This window comes from Lethenteron reissneri, chromosome 10 (genome assembly GCF_015708825.2).
Source record: "Lethenteron reissneri isolate LAM-NWPU_2019-01 chromosome 10, ASM1570882v1, whole genome shotgun sequence".
NCBI classification, from domain to species: Eukaryota; Metazoa; Chordata; class Hyperoartia; order Petromyzontiformes; family Petromyzontidae; genus Lethenteron; species Lethenteron reissneri.
In genome coordinates this window covers 5,734,321-5,757,281 of record NC_083788.1, presented here as the reverse complement: position 1 = coordinate 5,757,281, position 22,961 = coordinate 5,734,321, and the positions used below count along the sequence as shown (strand labels likewise).

General features: G+C 48.2%; 2 protein-coding genes across 5 annotated transcripts in view; one reads left to right on the top strand and one right to left on the bottom strand.

Moving 5' to 3' along the window:
- LOC133340837 (sarcoplasmic reticulum histidine-rich calcium-binding protein-like) overlaps positions 1 to 22,961 on the top strand; it is a 316,152-nt gene that overhangs the window by 255,640 nt on the left and 37,551 nt on the right. The window lies entirely within an intron of this gene.
- Positions 2,733 to 20,885, bottom strand: HADHB (hydroxyacyl-CoA dehydrogenase trifunctional multienzyme complex subunit beta). 4 transcript variants are annotated; one of them, XM_061549300.1, is made up of 15 exons: positions 20,826 to 20,885; positions 18,029 to 18,098; positions 17,207 to 17,348; positions 16,474 to 16,518; positions 16,143 to 16,242; positions 15,790 to 15,877; positions 14,562 to 14,749; positions 13,023 to 13,203; positions 11,757 to 11,878; positions 11,264 to 11,343; positions 10,368 to 10,415; positions 9,344 to 9,431; positions 7,484 to 7,558; positions 5,839 to 6,003; positions 2,733 to 5,013 (listed from the first exon to the last, which is right to left on the bottom strand). In XM_061549300.1, the coding sequence occupies exons 2-15, from the start codon at positions 18,093 to 18,095 to the stop codon at positions 4,975 to 4,977; spliced, it is 1,428 nt and encodes a 475-aa protein (XP_061405284.1). In that variant the 5' UTR covers positions 18,096 to 18,098; positions 20,826 to 20,885; the 3' UTR covers positions 2,733 to 4,974. The 4 variants fall into 4 exon arrangements, with proteins under 4 accessions (XP_061405284.1, XP_061405286.1, XP_061405283.1 ...); XM_061549302.1 differs by having other exon boundaries at positions 17,207 to 17,342; XM_061549299.1 differs by having other exon boundaries at positions 18,029 to 18,095; positions 20,826 to 20,860.

The window sequence follows — 22,961 nt, the reverse complement described above, 5'->3', positions numbered from 1 at the left end:
CTCGTGCGCCGTGCCGGCCTTCGTAGGCCCTCACTAACAGCACCACTTGTGGCCCCAACAGTCTGTTACAGGCTACACGGGGGATCTTTGCCTTTGTTATGAAGAAGGGTCATATGCCCGAAACGTCGCCGAATTATAACATGCGGTTGAGCGATTTTTTTTCTCAATCGTGCAAAAACAACTCCAACAAAGGACGAAATTTCCAATGGCGTCTTATCTTATTATTTTGATTATTTCGGGAAAGTCACGTAGATAGAAAAAATATAATAAGAAAAAATAAAGTGAACAAAAAACTCACGACGTTTCGATCGCAACGCAAGCGGTCATCATCAGGCGGAGAGAAAAGGGGGGGGGGGGTGGTAAGCCCCTAAATGCAACTACTGAACGTACTTAAACAGTTGTTTTCTTGCTGTGGTTTTCCCACCTGATGGCGATTGCTTGTGTTGCGATCGAAACGTCGTGATCTATTATTTTTCTACCTACGTGACTTTACAGAAAGAACCAAGAAGATGAGTATGTGTTTAGAAAGGTTTAAATGGGCGTAGCACAAATGTCTGAACGAGGTACCTGCAGTTTTGATGCGGTGCCCTTCCCCATAACGTCTGTTACATCCAGCAAGCATTTGTTGAATCAGCCCCAGTGTATATCCAGGAGTGTGGAACCTTTTTTCTACCAAGGGCCATTTGGATATTAATAAAATCATTCGCGGGCCATACAAAATTATCAACTTAAAAATCTGCCTGTTATATTTGGTCAAACATTTAATTAACTCACCCCTAATGCGATGGGCTGGAACTGCTTCTCTTTGGTGAGGCGTGTGATGTTAGCTGGTATTGATGATGCTGCTGCTACTCGCAACTGCTTTTCCAGGTTTGCTCCTAGATTTATTGAATTTCGAGTCCCGCCTGCGGTTGCCTTGGCAGGGCCACCACCAAATGATTTCGTGGGCTGGACGTTCTCCACTCCTGGTTTAAACGCACGCTTTTGCCGCTGGATGATGTCAGTCTGAAATGCCAATACGTAGGCTGACTAACGTGTATTTATATAGGGTCAACGTTTATTAGCCCCGTGGCATCGCTCTTACATGTGACGTGGATAAGGGAAACAATAAATTGGGAGTAGCCCGGAATGGGTTTAGATAAAGCGCACCACTGATGTTAGCCGTGAGAATGAATCAAACTCAGGTTTCCGGGTTCATAGTGCAGTGCACTGAATCGCACTCAAATATTTTCTCACGTCACTCTACTCCCCTCCACGAACTCTCCTACCTCTCCTTTCATCTCACTCTACTCCACCCCACACACTCTCCTACCTCTCCTCTCATCTCACTCTACTCCCCTCCAAGCACTCTCCTACCTCTCCACTCTCATCTCACTCTACTCCACCCCACACTCTACCTTTCCCCTCTCATCTCACTCCTCTGTACTCTCCTCCACACGCTCTCCTAACTCTCACTCTACTCCCCTCCACTCTCCTACCTCTCCCCTCACTCTACTCCCTCCACACACTCCCCTACCTCTCCCCTCTCATCTCACCATTCACTTCCACTCTGGCTGCTCCCAACAACAAAGACTTTCTGTAGAAGCCCCGAATCAACCTTCGCTCAGCGAGACCGTTTTGTGAATAGGAAATCTATTCGAACCATCATAACCATCATGTTTCCTCCGGGATTGATAAAGAAAAACGAGTACCAATTTGTGGCACAACGGTTGTCTTCTGGCAAGACAGCCTCTCCCGCTATCGGATTGTAGAATTTCCACCACTGACGGAGCACTGCCAATGGAGATGACCCTAAAGCAGCCTTGTAGAGGCAAGTCACGATTTTGACTTGCAAATTCAGACTCAGCGGTCAAACCACAACAATGACCTTTCAACAGAGTTGAGATCATTAGGACGCAGTCCCTCCCTCTCCTTGCAGCATGAAGGAAGTTTCCCCCCCTCCTGTGCAGCTCGGAAGCAAATGCAGCACAAGATGTGGGGACACGCAGCTCCGTGATGGATCAGAGTATACACGTGTAGTGAACCACTCCCTCGAGATTTGTTTTACGGTCACGATCAATCACAATACAACGGTAAAGGTGCAAGAGCCTCCACGACAGGGAACTCCAGAGCAGTGTTCGTCACTAATTTTCAGGGCGCAAAGCACTTTCGCGAATAAGACATCAGTGTGAGGGTCGCCACACATTTGAAACCAATGGGGTTTGACAGCAAGATGGGGTGTTTTCACATGTGTATTGTTGGGGGCTGCACGTCAGAGGCTGCATGTCAGGGTCCGCCAGTGGCCCGGAGAAGAACACTGCTCTGGAGGGCATCTGACCTTCTCTTCATTGCTGGCCCAGACTTCTCGAAAATTTCCAAACTTTTCCCCACCACAACACGATTTGCCAATCAACGTTTGTGTGCCCATTTATACTGCGGGGGGCAGGGGGGGGGATTAAGAAACTTGAAATTGCTGTGCCGGGAGATTTAATTGAACCTGCGACCTCTGGATCTCAACTCCAGTGTATTGCTAACCATTACACCACGGCAACATCAGTCCTTACAAATGATTGTATCATGAAGATTCGTAGCGGCTCGAGAAGACCAGTTTGGATTTCATCTTCTTGTATGTTGAACTTCTTACATAGCCAAATGTACTAATCAGAGGTGGGGGGGGGGGAACTCCTTGCTGTACTGCGTACACTTTAGGGTTGAGTGTTGTGGTTCAGAAACAGACGCAGAAGTCATAAAGATCACATTTCTATTTTATTATTTGCAAAAGGCCCAGATCGAGACGTCATCTGGAGTGCAAGCCAAGTGGTTAGTGGAAAATAAATGTTAACCCGCAGTTTGACCGAAAACAGAAATGCAAAGAGGAACAAAGTGAAATCTTGACTTAAAGCTTTCGTGACTGCAGGAATATATATATTCTATGGGTCTTTCGGTAATGCCACGTAGATAGAAAAAGAATAAAACTATCACGACGTTTCGATCGCAACACAAGCAATCGTCTTCAGGTGACAGAATAGGAACAAAGTGCATTGTCGCGATCTCAAAAGTTTTGTTAGCCTCACGCATCCTCAGATGTAATTATCCCTTGACAGCATCAGGGTTGACCCGACCGATTTAAGCATCCTCGGAACTTCCTGATGGTCATTCGAGGACCCACCGAGACCACATCTGCAGTAGTGAAAGCTTGCCCAGGTGTACATTTTACATAAACAGAACATCAATTGCTATCGAGTCAATTCTGACGAACACCTCCCAGTGGGTGGATTTGTTATTATTTATACGCAACGTAGTTTGGGCCCAACAAACAAATATACGGACACAGCCACACAACCCCAGAAATGCATCGACAATAGCACCCTTCAGAAAACACTCCCTTTAACGAATGACGCGCTTCAAACACAACACTCTTTCCAACGATATGCAGCAAAAACCACCACTGTGACTGGATTGCGCCATTCAACAGCAGAGCGTTTATTTCAACCTTCTAGGGGGACTGCTACAATCTGCGTGTTATCGCTTTACCGTTGCCAACTGGGGAGTTTATTACACAGGAGAGATAGTGGTTTAGTCAAGCACTTGCTCTTTATTGAAATTAGCTTAATTCGGAATACATGCACAGAGAATGTGAAATGTTTAAACGGTATGTATGTAGAACTTACATTGCACTGCACGTAGCCAACCCTGATAATCGGAGGTGCGGGGGAAGAACAACAAACGTCCGCATTCTCTGGGATTATAATGCTGGACACAATTTTTTTCCTCCCCACTGCATCTTAAAGCAAAACTTAGGGGGTTCGTCTTACAATCCGGTAGTTGTCTGTGCGCGCGTGTGCCCAGACTTTTATTGACACCGGATACAAATTTCGAACAGGTATTACTTTCCAGAGTGTTTTATAATCCAGAGAATATGGTAAATCATGTTGTCACCATATATTCCAAAACTCCCATCAAAGACTGTTTTGCTTACTAAAATAGTCCCATCGCTCAGCACGCGAGGCAGCTATTCATTTCTTACTCGATACTTCCTGGAACGCCGTAAAGCTCGGCTGGCTCAGAGCAAGGACTTATCGGTGTAAGGCACGACCCACTGGAAGACAGGGTACACATCTATCCGTAACAATAATGCTCCTACATTTATTGTACCCGATATTCCTAGAAACCTATGAATAGGTTTGTAAAAATGATACGGAACAAAAAGGAGAGACGCACGTGACGTGGTGCCAAAATAATTATCGGAAAAGCGTACCGGATCGTTACAGCTGACACTAAGCGGCGCTTCCTTCACGCTCTGTGACAAATTCAGGTCGATTGCCGCGAGTCTATGTACTGATGGATATTAGATCAGGATGGTGAGAAGCACCCCTTTAACATCAGCACCATTCTGAAATAAGCAAAACACATTGACAGCACACTGCAGGGAGGAAGGCTGAGGGTATATTTGGATAGATGCACGCTACTTCTGATATAAGCACAGCTGGCCTCGCTCGCAAGGGGTGTAAAATACTTGTATGCAGCTTCCACTGTCATTCAGAGCCAACCGAAGTCACATTAAGCGCAATAATGACATTGACTGGACACAGACCTATCGTGCAGTCACTGGGAGACTGGGCTGAGACGTCAAACTCACTACCGACTACAAACCTGGTTTAACCACCGGCTGTGGTGGGGGGGGGGGGGGGGGGAGTGGAGGGGAGTCTGGGATTTGAACCCAATAGATCTCAGCGGTGCTCGCTTAAGTGGCCCCGACATTGCCATCATGAACCACTTGGGAGACGCCCGTCCCATCTCGATAGCTCCAAGCAGGAGCTCCATATGGATGCAGCCGCCAAGCTGAGGTGGTGGGGGGGGGGGGGTCCAGGTTCGACGTCGCTAGGCAGGGGGTCGGGCTCGCCGCACACGCCTCCCCTCCGTGTTGAATTGAAACGGCCACCGGCACTGCCGCCTCCACCTCCTCCTCGCCTCGACCGAGGCTGGGGAGGGCCCTCACTTCTGTGGGTATGCCTCCACAATCATGCCGTGGCCCTGTGCACACGCACACACAAAAGACAAAGATCCCCACGTATAGCCTTTAACAGACTTTATGGGGCAAGTGCTGCGAGCGAGCACCCAACGGTGTACACGGGGGAGGAATTGGAGGTTGGTGGCCATCACCATGCTCTAGCCGTCTTTGTATCCCCAGTGCTGATGTTCACACATCGCACCAGGTCCTCATTTAAAGGCTGAGTGGACCTAAGGAAGGGCCCCAGGACCGGTTGAGATATTCGTCACCGATGTTAGCCGTGAGCGAGAATCAAACTCTGGTCACCGGATTCATAACGCAGTGCGCTAATCGCTACACTACCGCTCCCTCCTCACACACACACACACGTATTAATGTAAATTTGCGCACAGAGGGCACATCAGAAAAAGCAATTATTATACTATTCGACGGGCCCGCCCCCATTATAGCCAAGATTGACAAGAGCTAATACATTAACCCTAACAACTTTAGTTTCAATGTTCTTAAATTACAATTCGCTCTCGAATCATTGTGCCAGCCCATCGAATCGCTGCGTGCAGTGAGGGGCGGCGGGTTAACCACGAAGCGCGTTACCAATTCAGTCGTGCTAACCTCCGCCGAGCGCAACCACCAAGCGTCACGAGTAACGGCCACGCGTGTTGCTCGTCGCGACAGATGACCCATCGGTGCGTGCACGATACCCCGTCCTGACGCATCACGCCGAGCTACGTTACGGAAAAACCGCTTACCCGCGTACCGCCAAGATCGCCGCGCTACGGGGGTCGTTACTAACAATCGTTACGTGGCTAGGCACGCCCAACCCACACCACCAACCGGACGGAACTCACCTGGCCTCCGGCAGCGCAAGCGGCGACCAGCGCGTACTGCCCCCCCTCGCGGTGCAGCCGATGTGCGGCAGTGGTAACGAGGCGGCAGCCGGTGGCGCCGAAGGGGTGGCCCAGCGACAGCGAGCCCCCCCAGAGGTTGAACTTCTCAGCGGGGGGGGCCCCCACCTGTTCCCGGGAGGGAAAAAATAATCAGAATTACCGAATGGAGGCTGGAGGAATCCAGTGAGCTACAAAAGCTCTTTTTCGCCAGTATATGGGTGGGTCAAGCGAGTGACAACAGCAAACAATACCAAAAAAACAATAGGCGTGCAAAATAGAGAAAATGGTAAGCAAGTCACTCAATATGAATATGAAAAATAAATTAAATATCGATTTAAAGCTTTCGTGACTGCAGGGATTCATCTTCTTGGTTCTTTCGGTAAAGTCACGCAGAATGGAAATAATAAAATAATAATAAAACATAATAAAATAATTCTCACGACGTTTCGGCCACAACGCAAGACAGACTCTGTCTTCTCGACAGACCTGTTCTTCACCTGAGGACGGCTGCTTGCGTTGTGGCCAAAACGTCGTGAGAATTATTTTATTATGTTTCATTTTTATTATTTCCATTCTACGCGACTTTACCGAAAGAACCAAGAAGATAAATTAAATACATTCATTTGCAAAGACAACAAAACAGTCCTGGACCACACCAAGATGGCACGCGGTCCATCAAAAATACGGCACATTAACATTGACCAACGATCAAAGCGGTGGTGCTTTTTATTCTCCTTCAAATCTCGTCTCCAGTCCTGCCGATCCACTGCTGGATGAAGGCCTCCCCCCCCCCATGCCCCACGCTGTGCCAATTGTGGGGTTGCTTGACCATACTTCACCCCACTGGTAAATGCAGGTGGAGGAAGGGGTGGAAACAAGGACTGGTCCAGATTTCACGCGCCACCGATGGCTGGGTTCGTAGCACGATCCGATAACCACTGCACCACCGCTCTCACCGATGTATACTGTTGGAGCTAGGGCTGTGAGGAAGTAACTAATAAGACCAACACACACAACTGGTGGTGTGGCTATCTCCAAGCCTGGTCTCCCTCGTGGTAAAGCTTAGACACCGCACCAGGTACTCATTCGAGGTTGAGTTGACCTGGATGAGGACCCAGGACCAGTTGAAATATCACTCCCTAAAAAGATAAAGATCCCCCGTATGGCCTTAACAGGCTTTTGGGTTAAGTGCTGTCAGCGAGCACCGATGAAGACAGGCACAGGACATGAGGGAGCACCAAATCCGGTTCCTTTTGTCTCCCCAGTGGCGATGTTTACATATGGCATCAGGTACTCATTTGAGGCGGAGTCGACCAAGGGGAGGCCCAGGACCGGTTCAGATAATCGTCACTGGGTATTGGAAGCGAGCAGAAATGGAACGCGGGCCGCCAGGTTTGTAATGCAGCTCGCTACCCCTTGCACTATCGCCACACACATGAACACAAAGTTACAACTCTACATGCATATACATAAAACAAACATCCCCATATAGCCTCAACAGACTTTTGGCGCAAGTGCTGTTAGGGAGCAGCTCTGAAGGCCCGACACGGCACAGGAGGGCGGCGGGTGGCCAGCACGACGTACTCGCACGCTCGCTCAGTCTCACCTTGGACTTGAGTCCAATGTAGTTTTGAGCAAACCAGTCCGAGTCCATGGCCCGCATGTTGGCTAGGATTTGGCCCTGATTATGTACACACACACACACAGGGAGAGAAACCCCTTCAATTACTCGTGTGGCTGATTGCTACAATTAAGCACAAATTAGGTTTCAAACAATGCACAAAAATGCGTTTAAAAACCCCCAACCGCTTTTCTGCCTTATCCAAAAATGCCATCAGCATTTCCTGCAGAATTGCATTGGGATTTCTCTTCACCATCAAAAGTACATGTGATTAAATGTGACCGACCGACCAACAGCAGCAGCGATGCAGCGATAGACTTCTATGATACACCAGTTTCATCCCAATTAAGACTCATCAGCACGGTATAGTGCCAACAAATAAAACATTTGCCATTTACAAATTTGATCAAGTGCACGGCTGCACGAAAACACATGTATGTTGAGCTTCTTAGTTAACCGCGCTAAATCGGAGGTGCGGGGGAAGGACCACAAACTAAACTATATTGCAGGGTGATCAATTCATAGATACTCCACTCTTCCAATGACCCTTTTTTACTTTCGCCTCAACAGCAGTTGAATGAGTATTCATATTCTTAGGTTTTTTCGGTAAAGTCACGTAGGTAAAACATTAAAATTAATAAAAGTAAAATAAAATAAAAATCACCACGTTTCGGAGGCAACACAAGCTTCCATCTTCAGGTGGAACCGTCACAGCCACGACAGCTGTATCAAGTAAATGAGAGATTGCAAGAGCTACCACTCCGTATATATTACCTACGTGACTTTACCAAAAAAACCTAAGAATATGAATCCTTGCAGTCACGAAAGCTTCAAATCTAGTTGAATGAGTATTGAAAGTGGTGGCCCAGTGTCTCGCAGACGAGATTGATAAACAATTTAACCAACAAGTGTGTCCAGTTTGGCGAGAGACTTGGAGAGGCTTTGAAATAAAAATAAAACATTCGAGAATCTCTCCCCATTATGCCAGTCGGTATCTATAAATGGATCGGCCTGTACACACACGTACCCAAATAGTAACGTGCAACTTGGCAACGTTGTACTGAAGTGCATGCACAGAGATCTGTGTTGGTGCCCGAGGCTCTGCGCGCCAGACTAAGAAACCTTTCGCATCGATCCAATTCATTAATGACGATTGAATTAGGGACAAAACCTAAAGACTGAATAAAACACTTCCGTATTGAACAGAAGACTCAGTGAATAGACAGAGAGAAACTCCGAATCAATCAACTCCTACGGAAAACTTTCACCAACACAAGAGACCCAATTTGAACACAATCGACTCTCACACGAACAGCAGACATATTCAACAGACTCCTCCAGAAAACTGCGTTTGAATGTCTCTTGAAAAGACTTCCTACTGAAGAGCCATTCCTCTCCAACAAGGGAACCCCACCCCACACTGAGCAGAATTCGTTAGCATCCAACCACAGTAGTGCTTGCAGGCATGTGTGTAAATGCGAGTGTGTGTACGTGTGCGTGGTATGCATGTGTGCGTATGGGTGTGTCTGGCACAAGCGCTGTGATGACGTCACTGCCAATTAGTGGTGGCTGTCGTATGCGTGCGTATGTGTGTGTGCGTATGCATACATGTGCATGCATGGACATATGTATCTGTGTGTACATGTGCGTGCGTATGCATGCGTGTGTATGTGTGCACATGTGTATATGCATATACGTGTGTATGTGTGTGTGCGTATGTGTGCGCATGTGTGCGCATGCCTGCATGTGTGCGCATGCGTGCGCATGCGTGCATGTGTGCGCATGCGTGCATGTGTGCGCATGCGTGCGCATGCGTGCATGTGTGCGCATGCGTGCATCACGCACAGCGAACGCCTCGTGGAATTCAAACACGTCGATGTCGCCGAGGGAGAGCCCGGACTTGGCCAGAAGACGCGCGGTGGCGTAGGATGGCCTGCGTGATGAGCAGCACACAGCACGCACGCACACAGCACGCACGCACGCAGCACGCACACAGCACGCACGCACACAGCACGCACACAGCACGCACACAGCACGCACACAGCACGCACACAGCACGGCCCTTGTGAATGGCGTCTCGGAGAGGGTCGAGGGTAGGGACTCGACCAAAGGCGGATATGCACGAAGGTCGGATGTGTGAACACCAATGGAAAATGACAGTTGCAAAGTGCGTCTGAAGGGGGTGACTGGACAAAAATAATATCGTGAGCTGCCCCTAAACACGGGCAGGTACACGCCACTTCACTGTGCGTTAGAAGCGAGCGCACGGCGTGCGAGATTGATAACAAACAACCGTGCACGTCGAGAGCTCAGATTTGTGAACACTCATGTAAAAATTTACAATTACATCTTGCACGAAAAAGAAAGCCAGATTTTTGAGCCCATCTCAGCTGTCCCGTGGACTCGGGTGTTTTTGCCTCCGTGTTCACCTCCTGCGACATCCGCCTGTACCATCCCTACTGCGCAGTGGAGGTAATAATGTTAAAGTTTGTAAAGATAAGTGTCATTTTTACGTCACTTCATTGCATAATGCCAGTGTAATCTGCAAAACAGAGGCGCACGCAAACACAAAAATGTTTTCAGCCAACGAGTGTTGATATTTGAGGGAGGAAACCGCAGGACCTTGGAGAAAACTCACACGTGCGAGGGGGGCAACACTATCCTATACAGATAGGACAGATATTAGTCTGCACTTTGCCGAACCGCCTTCTTCTGTCGAGCCAGGGTATGGTTCCTCCCAGACGCCCACGGGAAGGGAGTTTTGCAACATGTGCGCGGCGATCCACCAATCCGTGGCTGCCCGCCTCCACACAGCGCTGGGTTACACAGGCAGGCACATGTGTCGCCACCACCGTCACCCGATACGTACCCCAACAGCAGCTGGTCCTTCGGGTCTTGAGAGACGTACACAAAGTCCCTGCAGAGAAATATAATCGAAGCATTATTACAACTATTATCTGTGGGGCGGCGGGGAGTGGTGGTGCAGTGGTTAGTGCAATGAGTTTTATTCCTGGTCACAGCTAACATCAGTGGCGAGCGATACATGAAACGGTCGTGGACCCATCCCTTCACCAACCAGCATAATGAAAGTATGGACAAATATCCCCCCCTCAAGACCTGTATGGGGTGTATCAAGACCCTCATCCAGCTGTGGATTAAAAAAAATAGGGCCTGTATATGTACAAGTGAAAGACACCCGGGACTTGAACCTAGGAATCCAAGTTGCTCGCTCAATGATCTGGTCCCATATTAACCCTTTCCCATTCCGATGACGCAAGAGAAAAATAACTTTATCGGTACGCCTTCAGGTTGGAGGATATACCGAGGCTCCCACAAGGCCATGCAGGACGGCATGTGGCACAGCGTGGCGCCAGCTATCGAGTGTGGTAATGTCACCATTCGAACCTCATTTGCCAGGAACAAAATATGATAATTGTTTTTTTTTTTACCCTTTTATCTGGCAGCAAAAAGGTGTCAGTGTGGTAATGTCGCTACAGTTTTCTGTGGGGAGTACAATGTCTTTAAAAACAACGGCGCCATGACCGTTTGCGAGTTCCGAGATTCAGCAGTGACCCGCCCTGCAACGGGACCCGCCCTGCAACTTGCAGACGTCTCTGAATGGGAAAGGTTTCAAAATCCAAGCCCATCCACTTTCAGGGTTTGAAACTCAGATTTACTCACCGTCTCAAACACTGACATAACCCCCCACCTCCCCACAAAAGACAGACATCCTGTCTAGGAGTCAAACCCTGACTTGCACCGTACCGAAGGTAGGCCTTGGGTTTGTATCCCATGGCGAGAGCCTTCTCTTCAGACATGATGAGCACAGCCGACGCTCCGTCAGTCTGCAATCAGCCACGCACACACACACACACCCCCGATGTTAGCCAGGCCTTCTACAACACTGCCACAACAAAGTCAGACAAATCAGCAGTGGAAATTCAACTGATGCTTTGCCGAGGACAGGACAGAGATGGGATGTCACTGCGAGGAGGGAGAGAATAAGGGGGGGGGGAGAGTGGGACAATGTTTATTTTGTTAACGAGATTTACGATGAAAATAACAATCAGCAAAGTGGGTTTTTATTTGTATACTTTGGTTAACAATGGTTGCGAGTGAACCAAAATCGAGCATAGAATGACCAAGTCAATTACACAGCCTTAAGACAGGCTGTTGGGTGAGTGGGGGAGCAGGTGGGTGGGTGGTGGTGGTTTGAGGACACGTTGGGTGGGGGAGAGGAAGAGACGAGAGCCGGCACCAGGAAGGAGGAGTTGGCGGCCGTGACGGTGCCGTGCGGCTTGATGAAGGCCGGCTTGAGTCGCGCCAACTGCTCCATGCTGCTGGGGCGGATGCCGTTGTCCTTCGTCACCGTGTCCTTCCCTGCGGACGCACGAAGTGACGGCGCGACTTGCACCTCGCGCGTTTCCAAGCTGGTGGTATCCCCACCCCCCCCATGCACCCGCGTCCCCTTCCCGTAGTTCCAAGGGTCAACGGTGAAATACGATCAACTCCCGACCCTGGCTTATGAACTAAACTATTTTTTATTTTACCACGAGCTATATAGCTCTTTTTCAGAAGCGACCTGGCCACAAACGAGCGCTCAACGAAGTGGCTTATCACATGAACATTTATAGCAGCCAAATGCTCTACTAAAAGCATGTTTCTAAATGAGAAAAAAAACTGGAGGACCCTGGAAAAAAATTCAAGCGACCACAGGGAGAGAGAACATGCAGACTCCAAATATACAGCAGCAGGCGTCAGGGTCAAAATCGAACTCACGACCTCCTGCATACCAGGTGAGGTAGTTAAACCACGAGTGGCTTTTGCATTCCTTTTCACCGGCACATCAGCACCATGCCCGTAATGATCCGTAGATGATACGAGTTCTTGTTTTTTTTTACTGCGCAAGACGAGCCGTGCCCGCTGCCGTCACACCCAACAAACACGAGGACGCCGGGAGACGGCTCGGTAACGGCGCCCACAGGACAGACGTCACACACAATCTTCTTGGTTCTTTCGGTAAAGTCACGTAGAATGGAAATAATAAAATAATAAAAATAAAACATAATACAATTATTCTCACGACGTTTCGGCCACAACGCAAGCAGCCGTCCTCAGGTGAAGAACAGACCTTTATTTTATAATGTTTTATTTCTATTATTTTATTATTTCCATTCTACGTGACTTTACCGAAAGAACCAAGAAGATGAATCACGAAAGCTTTAAATTGAAGTCACACACGATCTTACTCGTCATTAGCCCCTCCAGCCAGATTTTTATATTTTGAGAAGCCCGCGCATCTCAGATTGGTTTTGGCTCAGCCCGGCAAAGAGTCAGTGGAAAACCACCCGTACCGCGAGGATACCACACACATCGGCTTGGCTCGGATGTGCCAGTGGAAGAGGGTTAGGACAGCCACGACAGAGTGGTGGTGGTGGAATTCTGGGTGCGTGTGTTTATATCCCGTCAGGGGTGGCGTTCCGACAGACCTTCCCCCTCCCTCTTCCCCTCCCCTCCCCCTCACCTGGCACCTTGAGGGGCACGAGGTCGGACAGCAGCCCCTGCTCCTGCGCCTTCTTGGCGAACGAGTGCGAGCGCAGCGCAAACTCGTCCTGTTCGGCACGCGACACGCCGAACGCCGCCGCCAGGCGGTCCGCCGAGTGGCCCATCGTTTCGCTCGTCGAGAACTCGGCCACGGCCGGCAGCTGCACATGCACGGAAGCACACACGCACGCACACGCACACACACACGCACACACACACACAGGCACACACACGCACACACACACACATGCAAAAAGATCCCCCGTGTAGCCTTTAACCGACTGTAGGCCCAAGTGCTGTTAGCTGGGGTAGCCTGCAAGCCTGCAACACGCCCGGTTGCCGCCTTTGTTTTCCGCAGGGACGATTACACACCGAACCAGGTATGTATTCATAATATAGGTTTTTGGGTCAGATCGCGTTAATTATAAATGTGTCGTAACCCTCCACCACCCGACACGGCCAAACAGTAAAAAATGTGTCACGTTTTCAAAGGACAAAATAATTCACTTCTTTAGCCCACCGGTGTGCTGTAGAGAGAATCAACATTTAAATTTTGAGTAGTACGACGTTTCGCTGATAATTACAATCAGCTTCATCAGGCAAGAATGGTGAAGCTCTCCTGTTGCTTCCGTTCTTAAATAGAGCAGCCTCAGGCAAGGAGGGGGGGGGGGGTATTGTAATTATATAGATTGGTAATCATTCAATTGTTATTCATTGGTATTTGTTGCCCTTATAAGGAATTGTAATTGTATTTATTGTATGTATTAATTTAAAGCAGAGTCGACCTAGGAGAAGACTGGTGCAAATATTCACCGTCACTTATTGGTTGTGAGCGGGAAACGAACTGGGACCACCGGGTTTGTATTGCAGTGCAGTAACCACGCGCGCACACACGCATGTACATGTGTGTGCAAAATATGCAGAGTGTACGGCAAAGGTATACATCATTCAATCACCTCAATTAATTAACCCATTTCACCTGGGTCCGTGCCGTTGATTTATATAAACACCCACCAAGTGGCTGAGAACATCTCAATCTACAGGCGCCTCCGTATTGTGCGATGCGGCCGCTGCACAAACGACGCTGCTGCATGAACAAAAGACTCGACTTGACAACTTGGCGATGAAATAAGTAATATTTAGAAAAACTTTTTTAAAAACACGCTTTAATAAAATGTACCGTACGAGTAATGGCAGAACTCCACGACTCCAGGAAGTGGCTGCAAAGCTTGCCATAACGCAAGGGGCCGTGGTGATTTACAGCCAACGTCAGTTGAGCGTGGACAATTAGACCCAAGCCGAAACACAACATATAAAAAGATGGTTTAAAATGTTTTATTTTCTTTTTTATGATAGAATATAGTATTGTCATCAGTATGACATAAGTATACCAAGTTTGCAATCGATACTACATTGGGAAGTGGGTTAAAATTGAGTTACAAGATTTGAGGATACGACAACAACAACAGTGAGTTAAATAAAAGCGCGTAAAAAATCCAGCGATCAAAGGGGTCCTCACCTCTGGCACGAAGTGCGCCAGGCGCAGCGAGGCCGCCAACGCCAGGCGCTGCCCCACCGTCTTGGCCTTGTTGAGAGACAGCAGGGTCTTGCGCATCTTGCGGCTGTGCCGGATGGGCACGTCCGACATGAACTCCACTCCCCCGGCCACCACCACGTCGCACTGGCCCGCCGCTATCAACCCAAAGCCTGCACACACACATACATTCACACACAAGACAAAGAACTCCCGTATAGCCATAACAGACTCTTGAGGCAAGTGCTGTTAGCGAGCACCTATGAAGGCCGGAACGGCACACGAGGAGGTGGGTGGCCAGCACAATGCCCGGCCGCCTTTGTCTCCCTTGTGGCGATGTTTACACATTGCACCAGGTACTCATTTCAGGCCGAGTCGACCTAGGTGGAGGCCCAGGACTGGTTCAGATAATCGTCACTGGTGTTGGCCGTGAACGGGAATCGAACTTGGGTCTCCAGGTTCATAGCGCAGTGCGCTAACCACTACACCACTGCTCCCCACACACACGTCTTTTTTAAAAGGGTTTTGACATAGTGGTGGCGCATTCACCGCTTGTTGACGAGGATCAAGCGGTCGCCGATTACTTTCAATTTATTATAATAAAATTTTTAATTATTTTTTATTTTATTTTCTATCTACGTGACTTTACCGAAAGAACCAAGAATATAATACTTAACACACTACGTGCCGTTTGCTTCACGGTGGACATTAAATATCCCACAACATAATTCGCATGAGCGGGGGTTGGGCCATTGTACGCCGGTGTCACGGTCGGTCGAGATTTTAAAGAAGAAAAAAAAATAAACCGCAAATTTCACATTAAACACGGCAATCATCGGCCCCTACTGCGAAAAGTTGGCAGCACCTGCCTAAAAAAGAATCACGAAGCTCAGTGACGTTTTCCTGGGTAAATAAGCATAATAATTTACGTAGTAGTAATAATAAGAGCGCCTTTTGACGTCATCTGGTCCAACACCATGTGAGACTAGGCTCTAAGGAAAGCTGTCTCGGGTGTGGACCAATCAACTTCAAGGACAGTGCATACATTATCAGAGTTGTGTTTTTTGTTTGCATTACGACTGCAGGTATTGTGGTCTATGTAAACATGACTCCTTGTAAAAAAAGGTGTCAGTTTGTTGCCAGATAAAAGGGTAAAAAACCAATTATCTTATAATAATTGTTCGTGTGTGCCCATGTATACATCCACACGAACCCGTAGTCATGGCTTGATTTGACGAGATGCAGGCCATGGTTACCGTGTGTGCAGGGATCCTGTCAGAAAACCCAGCTCCAAGAGCAGCCTGCATCAACACAGCACATCACAAAAACAAAATGAATCACAGAACAACAACAATTTTGCGTCTACCACTCGCTGGGGACTGAAGCAGAGGTGCGGATTTGTGAATTTCGATTATACAAAAAAAAGACGCAAATGCGTGTGGGCAGATAACTGGTCAGGGCAGATAAGTGACAATCAGATATGCGACTTTGCACACAACTACCTTGGCAACCAAAAGAGAGTAAACAGTTATTGACTTCGTCTCAGTGGTGGAGGGTTACGCTCACCTCGCGAGCCACATTGCTCGTTTTCACCTCCTGTATCACGGTGCCGAGCACAATGTAGTCCACGGCATCCGTGGGCAAACCGGTGCGCGAAAGTAGTCCCCTGCGTAGCGGATACATGCATGCATGCAGAGGTTACCGTCTTTTGCCACCAGATGAAGAGAAACCTCCCCACCGCACACGCTCCCCATCGTTGATCACGGCAGGAGGTAGCAATCATACAAAAGAAACATTTGTAACGTGCTGCACAGATATCCTTAAATTCAGAGGCATGGACAATTACAAAGCAAGCTGAATGAATAGGGCAGTGTCATCAGGATAAATGGACACTCACTGTAAAGCTCCGCGTGCCAGGTCATGGGGCATCATGTCATTGTACCTGCACAATGACACACACACACACAGGAATTATCTTAAAAAACACCTGTCATGCACAATCCCCTTCATCTGCAAGAGACACCTATCCAGGCTGATTGCGATCTGTAACCCCAACTGAGCAATAGAAATTACAGCAACATAGCCTCCTACTCGCAGATTATATTCCCACTTGCAGGGCAGGTGCCCAGTTGCCTTGTGCCACACAGGGACAGCTGCCAACCAGGGGGTGCCCTCGGCTAATAAAAAACATGCACACCGAGACGTTTCGTTATGGGCACAATAGAAAAATGCAAGCATGGCTATTCGTTTTATTCATTTTGTATCCACTCTCCCACGGAAACGTATGACAAACCAGACCACTGTGCTGAAATACACTGCACAACAGCACACAGAACACCGCGACGCACATCAACGATTAGCACGGTTGGCTACGTACGGTGTGAAAGAAGTTCAACGTGCTCACATACGTATAACCAAAACTCCACCGAGAACAGACACACACCAAACGCATTCGCCTCCACTATACCCCACCTGAACCACACCTGAACCACACACATACCGACCACCGTACACAGCACCATTCCAAAGCACGCCATACCTCTCCGCACAACAATCAGTGAGCACCGAATACCTCGTCAAAATAAGCTCAATGCACGTCGAGGGGAAGGAGGGAGGGGAGGCTCACGTACGAGGTGCCCGACATCAGGAATGGCGTGCGCACGCCATCCACGAGCACCACGTTCTTGACGCCGGGACGGGACAGGCTCTGCTTGCTCTTCGCCGGCGCAAGAACGGCGCAGGAGGAGCCCAGGGCCCGGGCACCGCCTGCACCTAACCGCGGAGAGCGCAAACGGCGACACACCACGACGCAGCATTAATCTGGCGTGTTTGTGTGTGTGTGAGAGAGACTTTACAGAATCCATGTGTAATAAAGGACTCGACCACGGTATCTGGCTTGGTGTCCTTTATTCGGGTTCATGTTCTCTTCCCCACACGGCTCTCTACCAGAGACCCTCCGCTCCGCTGCTGACGCTGCTGTCGCTGCTGTAGCCTTCTCCCGTCCCCACCGCAGCTCCGCTGCTGTTCTCTGCGTGCAGCCTTCCGGCTCTCCTTGACGCAGCCCCACCGCTGCTGTCTCTCTCTCCTCCAAAGCAGCCCCTCTCTCCGTGCAGCCTCCCCGGCCGCCCTTGCTGCGGTCTCACCGCAGCTCCCCGTTTCCTCGGGGTCGGTCACCGCTGGCCGACGGTGCCGACCGTACTCTGTGTGTGTGGCGATCTCGCCACTCCTCCTGCCTTCGCCCTACGTGGCCTCACACTAGCCCAGTCTCCAGTCACTCCCCTCCTCTTCCGGTTTCACCCCTTTAATACCTGAACCCTTACCCCCACGTGACGTAACTCCTCCCCCCCATGACGTCACATCCGGAAGGTCGTTTACGCCCGCATTACACATGCATGATTTTTCTTCCCTCGCTCATAGTTGCAACTTCCTTTTAACGTCTAAAACCTCCTCACCGAGTCGGGAGGTGGAGGCCCAGCCCTGGGGCAGACACCGGAGTGAGGACGCCATCAGCCGAGACATCTTCTGCACAAAGAGACACAGACAGGACACAGACAGGACACACAGACAGGACACACAGACAGGACACACAGACAGGACACACAGACAGGACACACAGACTGACCACAGTGCAGGCAAACACACTTCTCTTTCTGCTTTTAACCCTCGCACGGCTCCACTTTGGATTTCCGTCGCAAAGTGTCTTTTCCAAAATTCTTTTAACCTTGCTCAATTCAATAAACGTGTTCGCTCTCGTCTATTCCAATATTGACAGTGCTGTTTGTTACTGGCCACTCAACGTTCTGGGTCGGAGCTCGGCCACGATGTTTAAAAAGGAAAGGACAACTGCTGGTGACTGCCCAAAATGAAAATGCTACTCATTTGAAAGACCCCAAAGGAGGATGATGAGGAAGGGATTTCAACCCATTTACACGTACAACCCTATTTGTAAATTCACTGCTGGATGAGTGCCTTTCCATGACGTGCGGTTGATGGACGTTGGTTGCCCTGATAAAGAGTCAAGTGCTTTGACCACAGCGCCACCTGGCGGTTGACAGATCGTAAATCTCAATGAGCTCCCATGGCCAGTTGAGAGGGAAGAGACCCAGACCTTTCTGGGGTTCTCAAAGTGGTCAATGAGATTTGGTGCACTTTAACTGGTTCCCATCTGGTTATTCAACGAGAGACTCTCACCTGGATTATAAATAGGCTTTAAAAAATGTCAAAAGGCTTTCACTCAGGTTAGAGAGACCAGATCTCAACTAAATTCTCAATGTGGTAAAATGAAGATTGTAATGCATCTCTCAGTGGGTTCTCATCTGGTTAAAAACAGAACTTAATTAAGCTCCCAAATGGGTTTTAAAAAAGATCTCTAGATTCTCTCACCCGTGGTGAAATCGGAGAAAACTGGCAGGGTTCTTCAACGCAGTTAAATAAACCATCACGCGAACTCCGGTCTTCCTCGCAGCGGCCTTTGACTGATAGCCATCGAACAAAGACGGTGTTTACCGGTGTCCCCCGGGGCTTTCTGATGCACTTCTGGGGCCGTCTGTCACCCCTCTTCCTTCCGATATTCATTTCTTCAGAACTGCTTTTTTCTCCATAATTCAGGTTTTGTTGGGTTAGATCACGTAAATATGTCGTTAAACTCGCCACCGACAGCCAAATCTGGCTGTCGCCTGATGAAGCTAGTTGTAATTACTGGCGAAGCATCGTACTCAGGTTGTAAATGTTGTGGCTTGGCTCTCCACCACACCGGTTAGTGCTGTACTAGTAACGAATTGGCATGTTCTGTTTACGTGACAAACCTTACTAATTGGCTGTTTTGGGTGGTGGAGGGTTTAACGACACGAAAAAACCTGTATCATGGATATTAGTCGTGAAAGTCTTACGTGTTAAACTGCCTTTTTCTGTTAAGTTTGTCCTTGCCTCCACCTCCGATTACCACGGTTGACTATGTACAGTGCGAAAGAAGTTCAATGTACATACAAGTACATAATCCAACTCGGGTTACTCGGCTATCAACTGGGTTAAAAATAGAGTTTTTAAAAATGCCATTGAGCGGTCGGCTCATTCATTGCCAAGCGCCATTGGGTCCCTTATAATAGACCCCCCACTCATTACAATACAAACATATGGGTCCTACAGACACGCGTGCAGGAAATAACTTAGCAACATATCGTATCTTGCCATCGTAATTATCACTATCATTACCATCATCACCTCCATTACTATAAGCACCACCATCACCACTTTCATTATGACCAGCATCATCACCACTACCATCACTTTCTACCATCACCACTATCACCATTATCGTCATCATCACTTTCATTATTACCATCAACGTAATCCCCACCGCCATAATCATTGCTACCACCACCAACACCACCGTCGTTATTACCACCATCGTCATTACAATTAGTAGCATCACAATCGCCTTCATAATCCACCATCAATATTACCACCAGCACCATTATCATACTTACTCCCACCACTATCACAAGAACCATCATCGCAAGGTATTACTACCATCACCACCAGTATCATCATTATTATAAACATGTTTTGATTTTACTAAGGAGAGGCTAAGTCTTCAGCAGTACAGGGGGGGGGGGGGGTCACATCATCAGCTATGAACAATCCACTGCTGGATGAAGCCCTCTCTCCGAGCCAGTCAAAGTGATCTGCTGATCTAATGAGCAGCAATTGAGGCATTGATTAATATCTCCCGTTTAACAGCGCTGCACAGCCAGTGGTGGCAATTCCACGTTCCTATGCTGGTGGGAGAAGATCCCAGCGATCGGATAACCAGTGTTGCCTTCCCCCGGCAAAGTGGTACTAATTTTATATCGAAACCCGGAAGGATAGACGATGATTGGCTCGGTGAACACCGCTGATCGACAGGGCCCGATATGATAAAAAAAACCTTCAGCAATGCACCTCCAACTTACGCTTCAGAAAAACAACTGAATGTATAGCTGTAATGTTACTTTAAAATAACTGCGTCACTATTATATCCGCTATTATGCCTGTTGTTGTTATAATGTCAGAAGTGGGTGAGAGGTCATTTGAGCTTAGCTGCGCCAAATAAAAAAACTGGGTCAAAGTTGACCTCAAATGTTCAAGGCTCTGCGCTCCAATTTAAACCGCGCGACGCGTCAAAAATCAACGATTCAGGCGGGTAACATCTTAAACAATTACAGTATATTGATTTAAACAAAGAAGGCGGTCAAAGTAACCGCAACTCACCGTGAGCGAGAACGACGACTTGCAAGTTGACGATCTCAAGGCGACTGAGGCGAGGAGACGACCGCCCCCCTCCTTATATAGGCCCACGCCGACCGACCACCTTGACCAATCGGCTGCAGGCTGAGCACGCACGTGATGCGATTCTTAACCAATCGGATGCCGGCAAATTTGGAGAAGGGTGTTGCAAAATGCTAGCTCGGATAAGCGGGGTTGCGTGACGTCACCCTCAGAATAATTTTCCCATGAATTTAAATAAATTGCGTTAATTTTATATCGATAATTATGTTAAGTAACTCAAATGTAATGATTCGCGTCGTTGTGAAGAATATAAAATAACGTATTATTCCTAAATTATTGTCGTCAAACTCCCCCCACCACCCGTTCGACGTTTCGGCTCACACCCTTCATTGGGTACTGTAACGAACTCTAAAACAGAGTGTAAATAAGTATAACCAGTAAAAACAAAGTTTTTCACTATAAATCCTTTATATGCGTGGCGGCTAGAGTCCTCTCGTCCTCTGGCTTGAGATGGCTGCCACCTATGGGTCAGATGATTGTCTGCCACCATTAAGTAATTGGTAATTAAATATTTAATTTGTTTTCCCTAAACAGTGTAAAATTTTTGATTTTTTTTCACGAAAATTAATTGTCACACACAACGAGTCTGTGTGGAAAATGTCAGCTCGATTGGATCACGGGAAGTGGGTTAAAAAACGACCGAAAGATTTGCACGGTCCTAAGCAAGCAAGCAAGCACGCGAACTTAATATAAAGGATTTAAAAATATGAATCGTCTCGGAATCAGAAGAATATTAATTTATTCGTAATAAAGGTTTTTGGGTCGCGAAAGCCCACGTGTTAATATGTATTTATACTGGAGGAATCCGAAGAGCTATAAAGCGATTTTATTACACGCTTTTATTTAACTCACTCTGTTGTTGTTGTATCCTCAAATCTTGTCACTCAATTTTTACCCACTTCCCAATGTGGTATCGACTGCAAACTTGGTATACTTATGTCATACTGATGACAATACTATATTCTGTCATAAAAAATAAAATAAAACATATTTTAAAACATTATTTTTTATATGTTATGTTACGGCTTGGGTCTAATTGTCCACGCTCAACTGACGTTGGCTGTAATTGACCACGGTCCCTAACTTTATGGCAAGCTTCGGGGCCAATTACTGGAGTCGTGGAGTTCTTCCATTACTAGTACGGTACATTTCATTAAAGCGTGTTTTTAAACAAAATTAAATATAACTTTTTTTTATCAGATGTCCAGTCGGGGCACGGGGTAAGAATGTTACAACAAACGATACAAAACATGATAGCAGTGCAAAGTACACGAAAGGTAAACAAATCACCCAAACACATTAAACTAAACCATCCCCATCTTACCAGACAAAGCCCACAGAGGTGTTAACTTATACTGGTAGGAACCACCTGGTTACACCAGCCCACAGGGGATTATTGTGTCCGTCCGTCCGTCGTGAATCCAAAAATGGGAGGGGTGGGGCTGGGTGGAGAGGGGAGGGTGGGGAGGGTGGAGAGGGGCTGGGTGGGGAGTGGAGGGTGGGGAGGGGCTGGGTGGGGAGGGGCTGAGTGGGGAGGGTGGGGAGGGGAGGGTTGGGAGGGGCTGGGTGGGGAGGGTGGGGCTGGGTGGGGAGGGGCTGGTCACCCCGTGGTGCCCTTATAAAACTCAACGTTTAACCTACTCACGCCGGCTTGTGCCCACCCTCACAGTCGGGCATATTTGCGGAATACACCACGCCGCTGTTGACCCTGGCCATTGACCGAGCAACCCAACGTTCCTACCAGCTCCCTCCGCAGGAATGTGTTAAAGGTTTGAAATGGGTATAGCCCAAGGGGATACTTCAGCAGTTTTTTCTTTGCTGTGGTTGTCCCACCTGATGACGATTGCTTGTGTTGCGATCGAAACGTCGTGATCTATTAATTTTTTTCTACCTACGTGACTTTACCGAAAGAACCAAAGAGTATGGGATACAGGAGTTATGATTTGGCCGGATGGTGGAGGGAATGACGACACGAATTTCGGCTTGTGACGTCATTGTGATATGCGCGCGCGCGTCGTGCATTGTGGGCGGCCATCTTATCAAGGGATCGTTCGCCGT

What these genes read in the sequence shown, in the direction of transcription:
- HADHB (XM_061549300.1), bottom strand. Translation starts at nt 18,095, where the DNA reads ATGTCTCGGCTGATGGCGTCCTCACTCCGGTGTCTGCCCCAGGGCTGG. An exon ending in CTGGCACGCGGAGCTTTACA is followed by an intron (nt 16,243 to 16,473) that starts GTGAGTGTCCAT and finishes TCCGCTACGCAG; the next exon opens with GGGACTACTTTCGCGCACCG. An exon ending in AAATCAAGCCATGACTACGG is followed by an intron (nt 14,750 to 15,789) that starts GTTCGTGTGGAT and finishes GTGTGTGTGCAG; the next exon opens with GCTTTGGGTTGATAGCGGCG.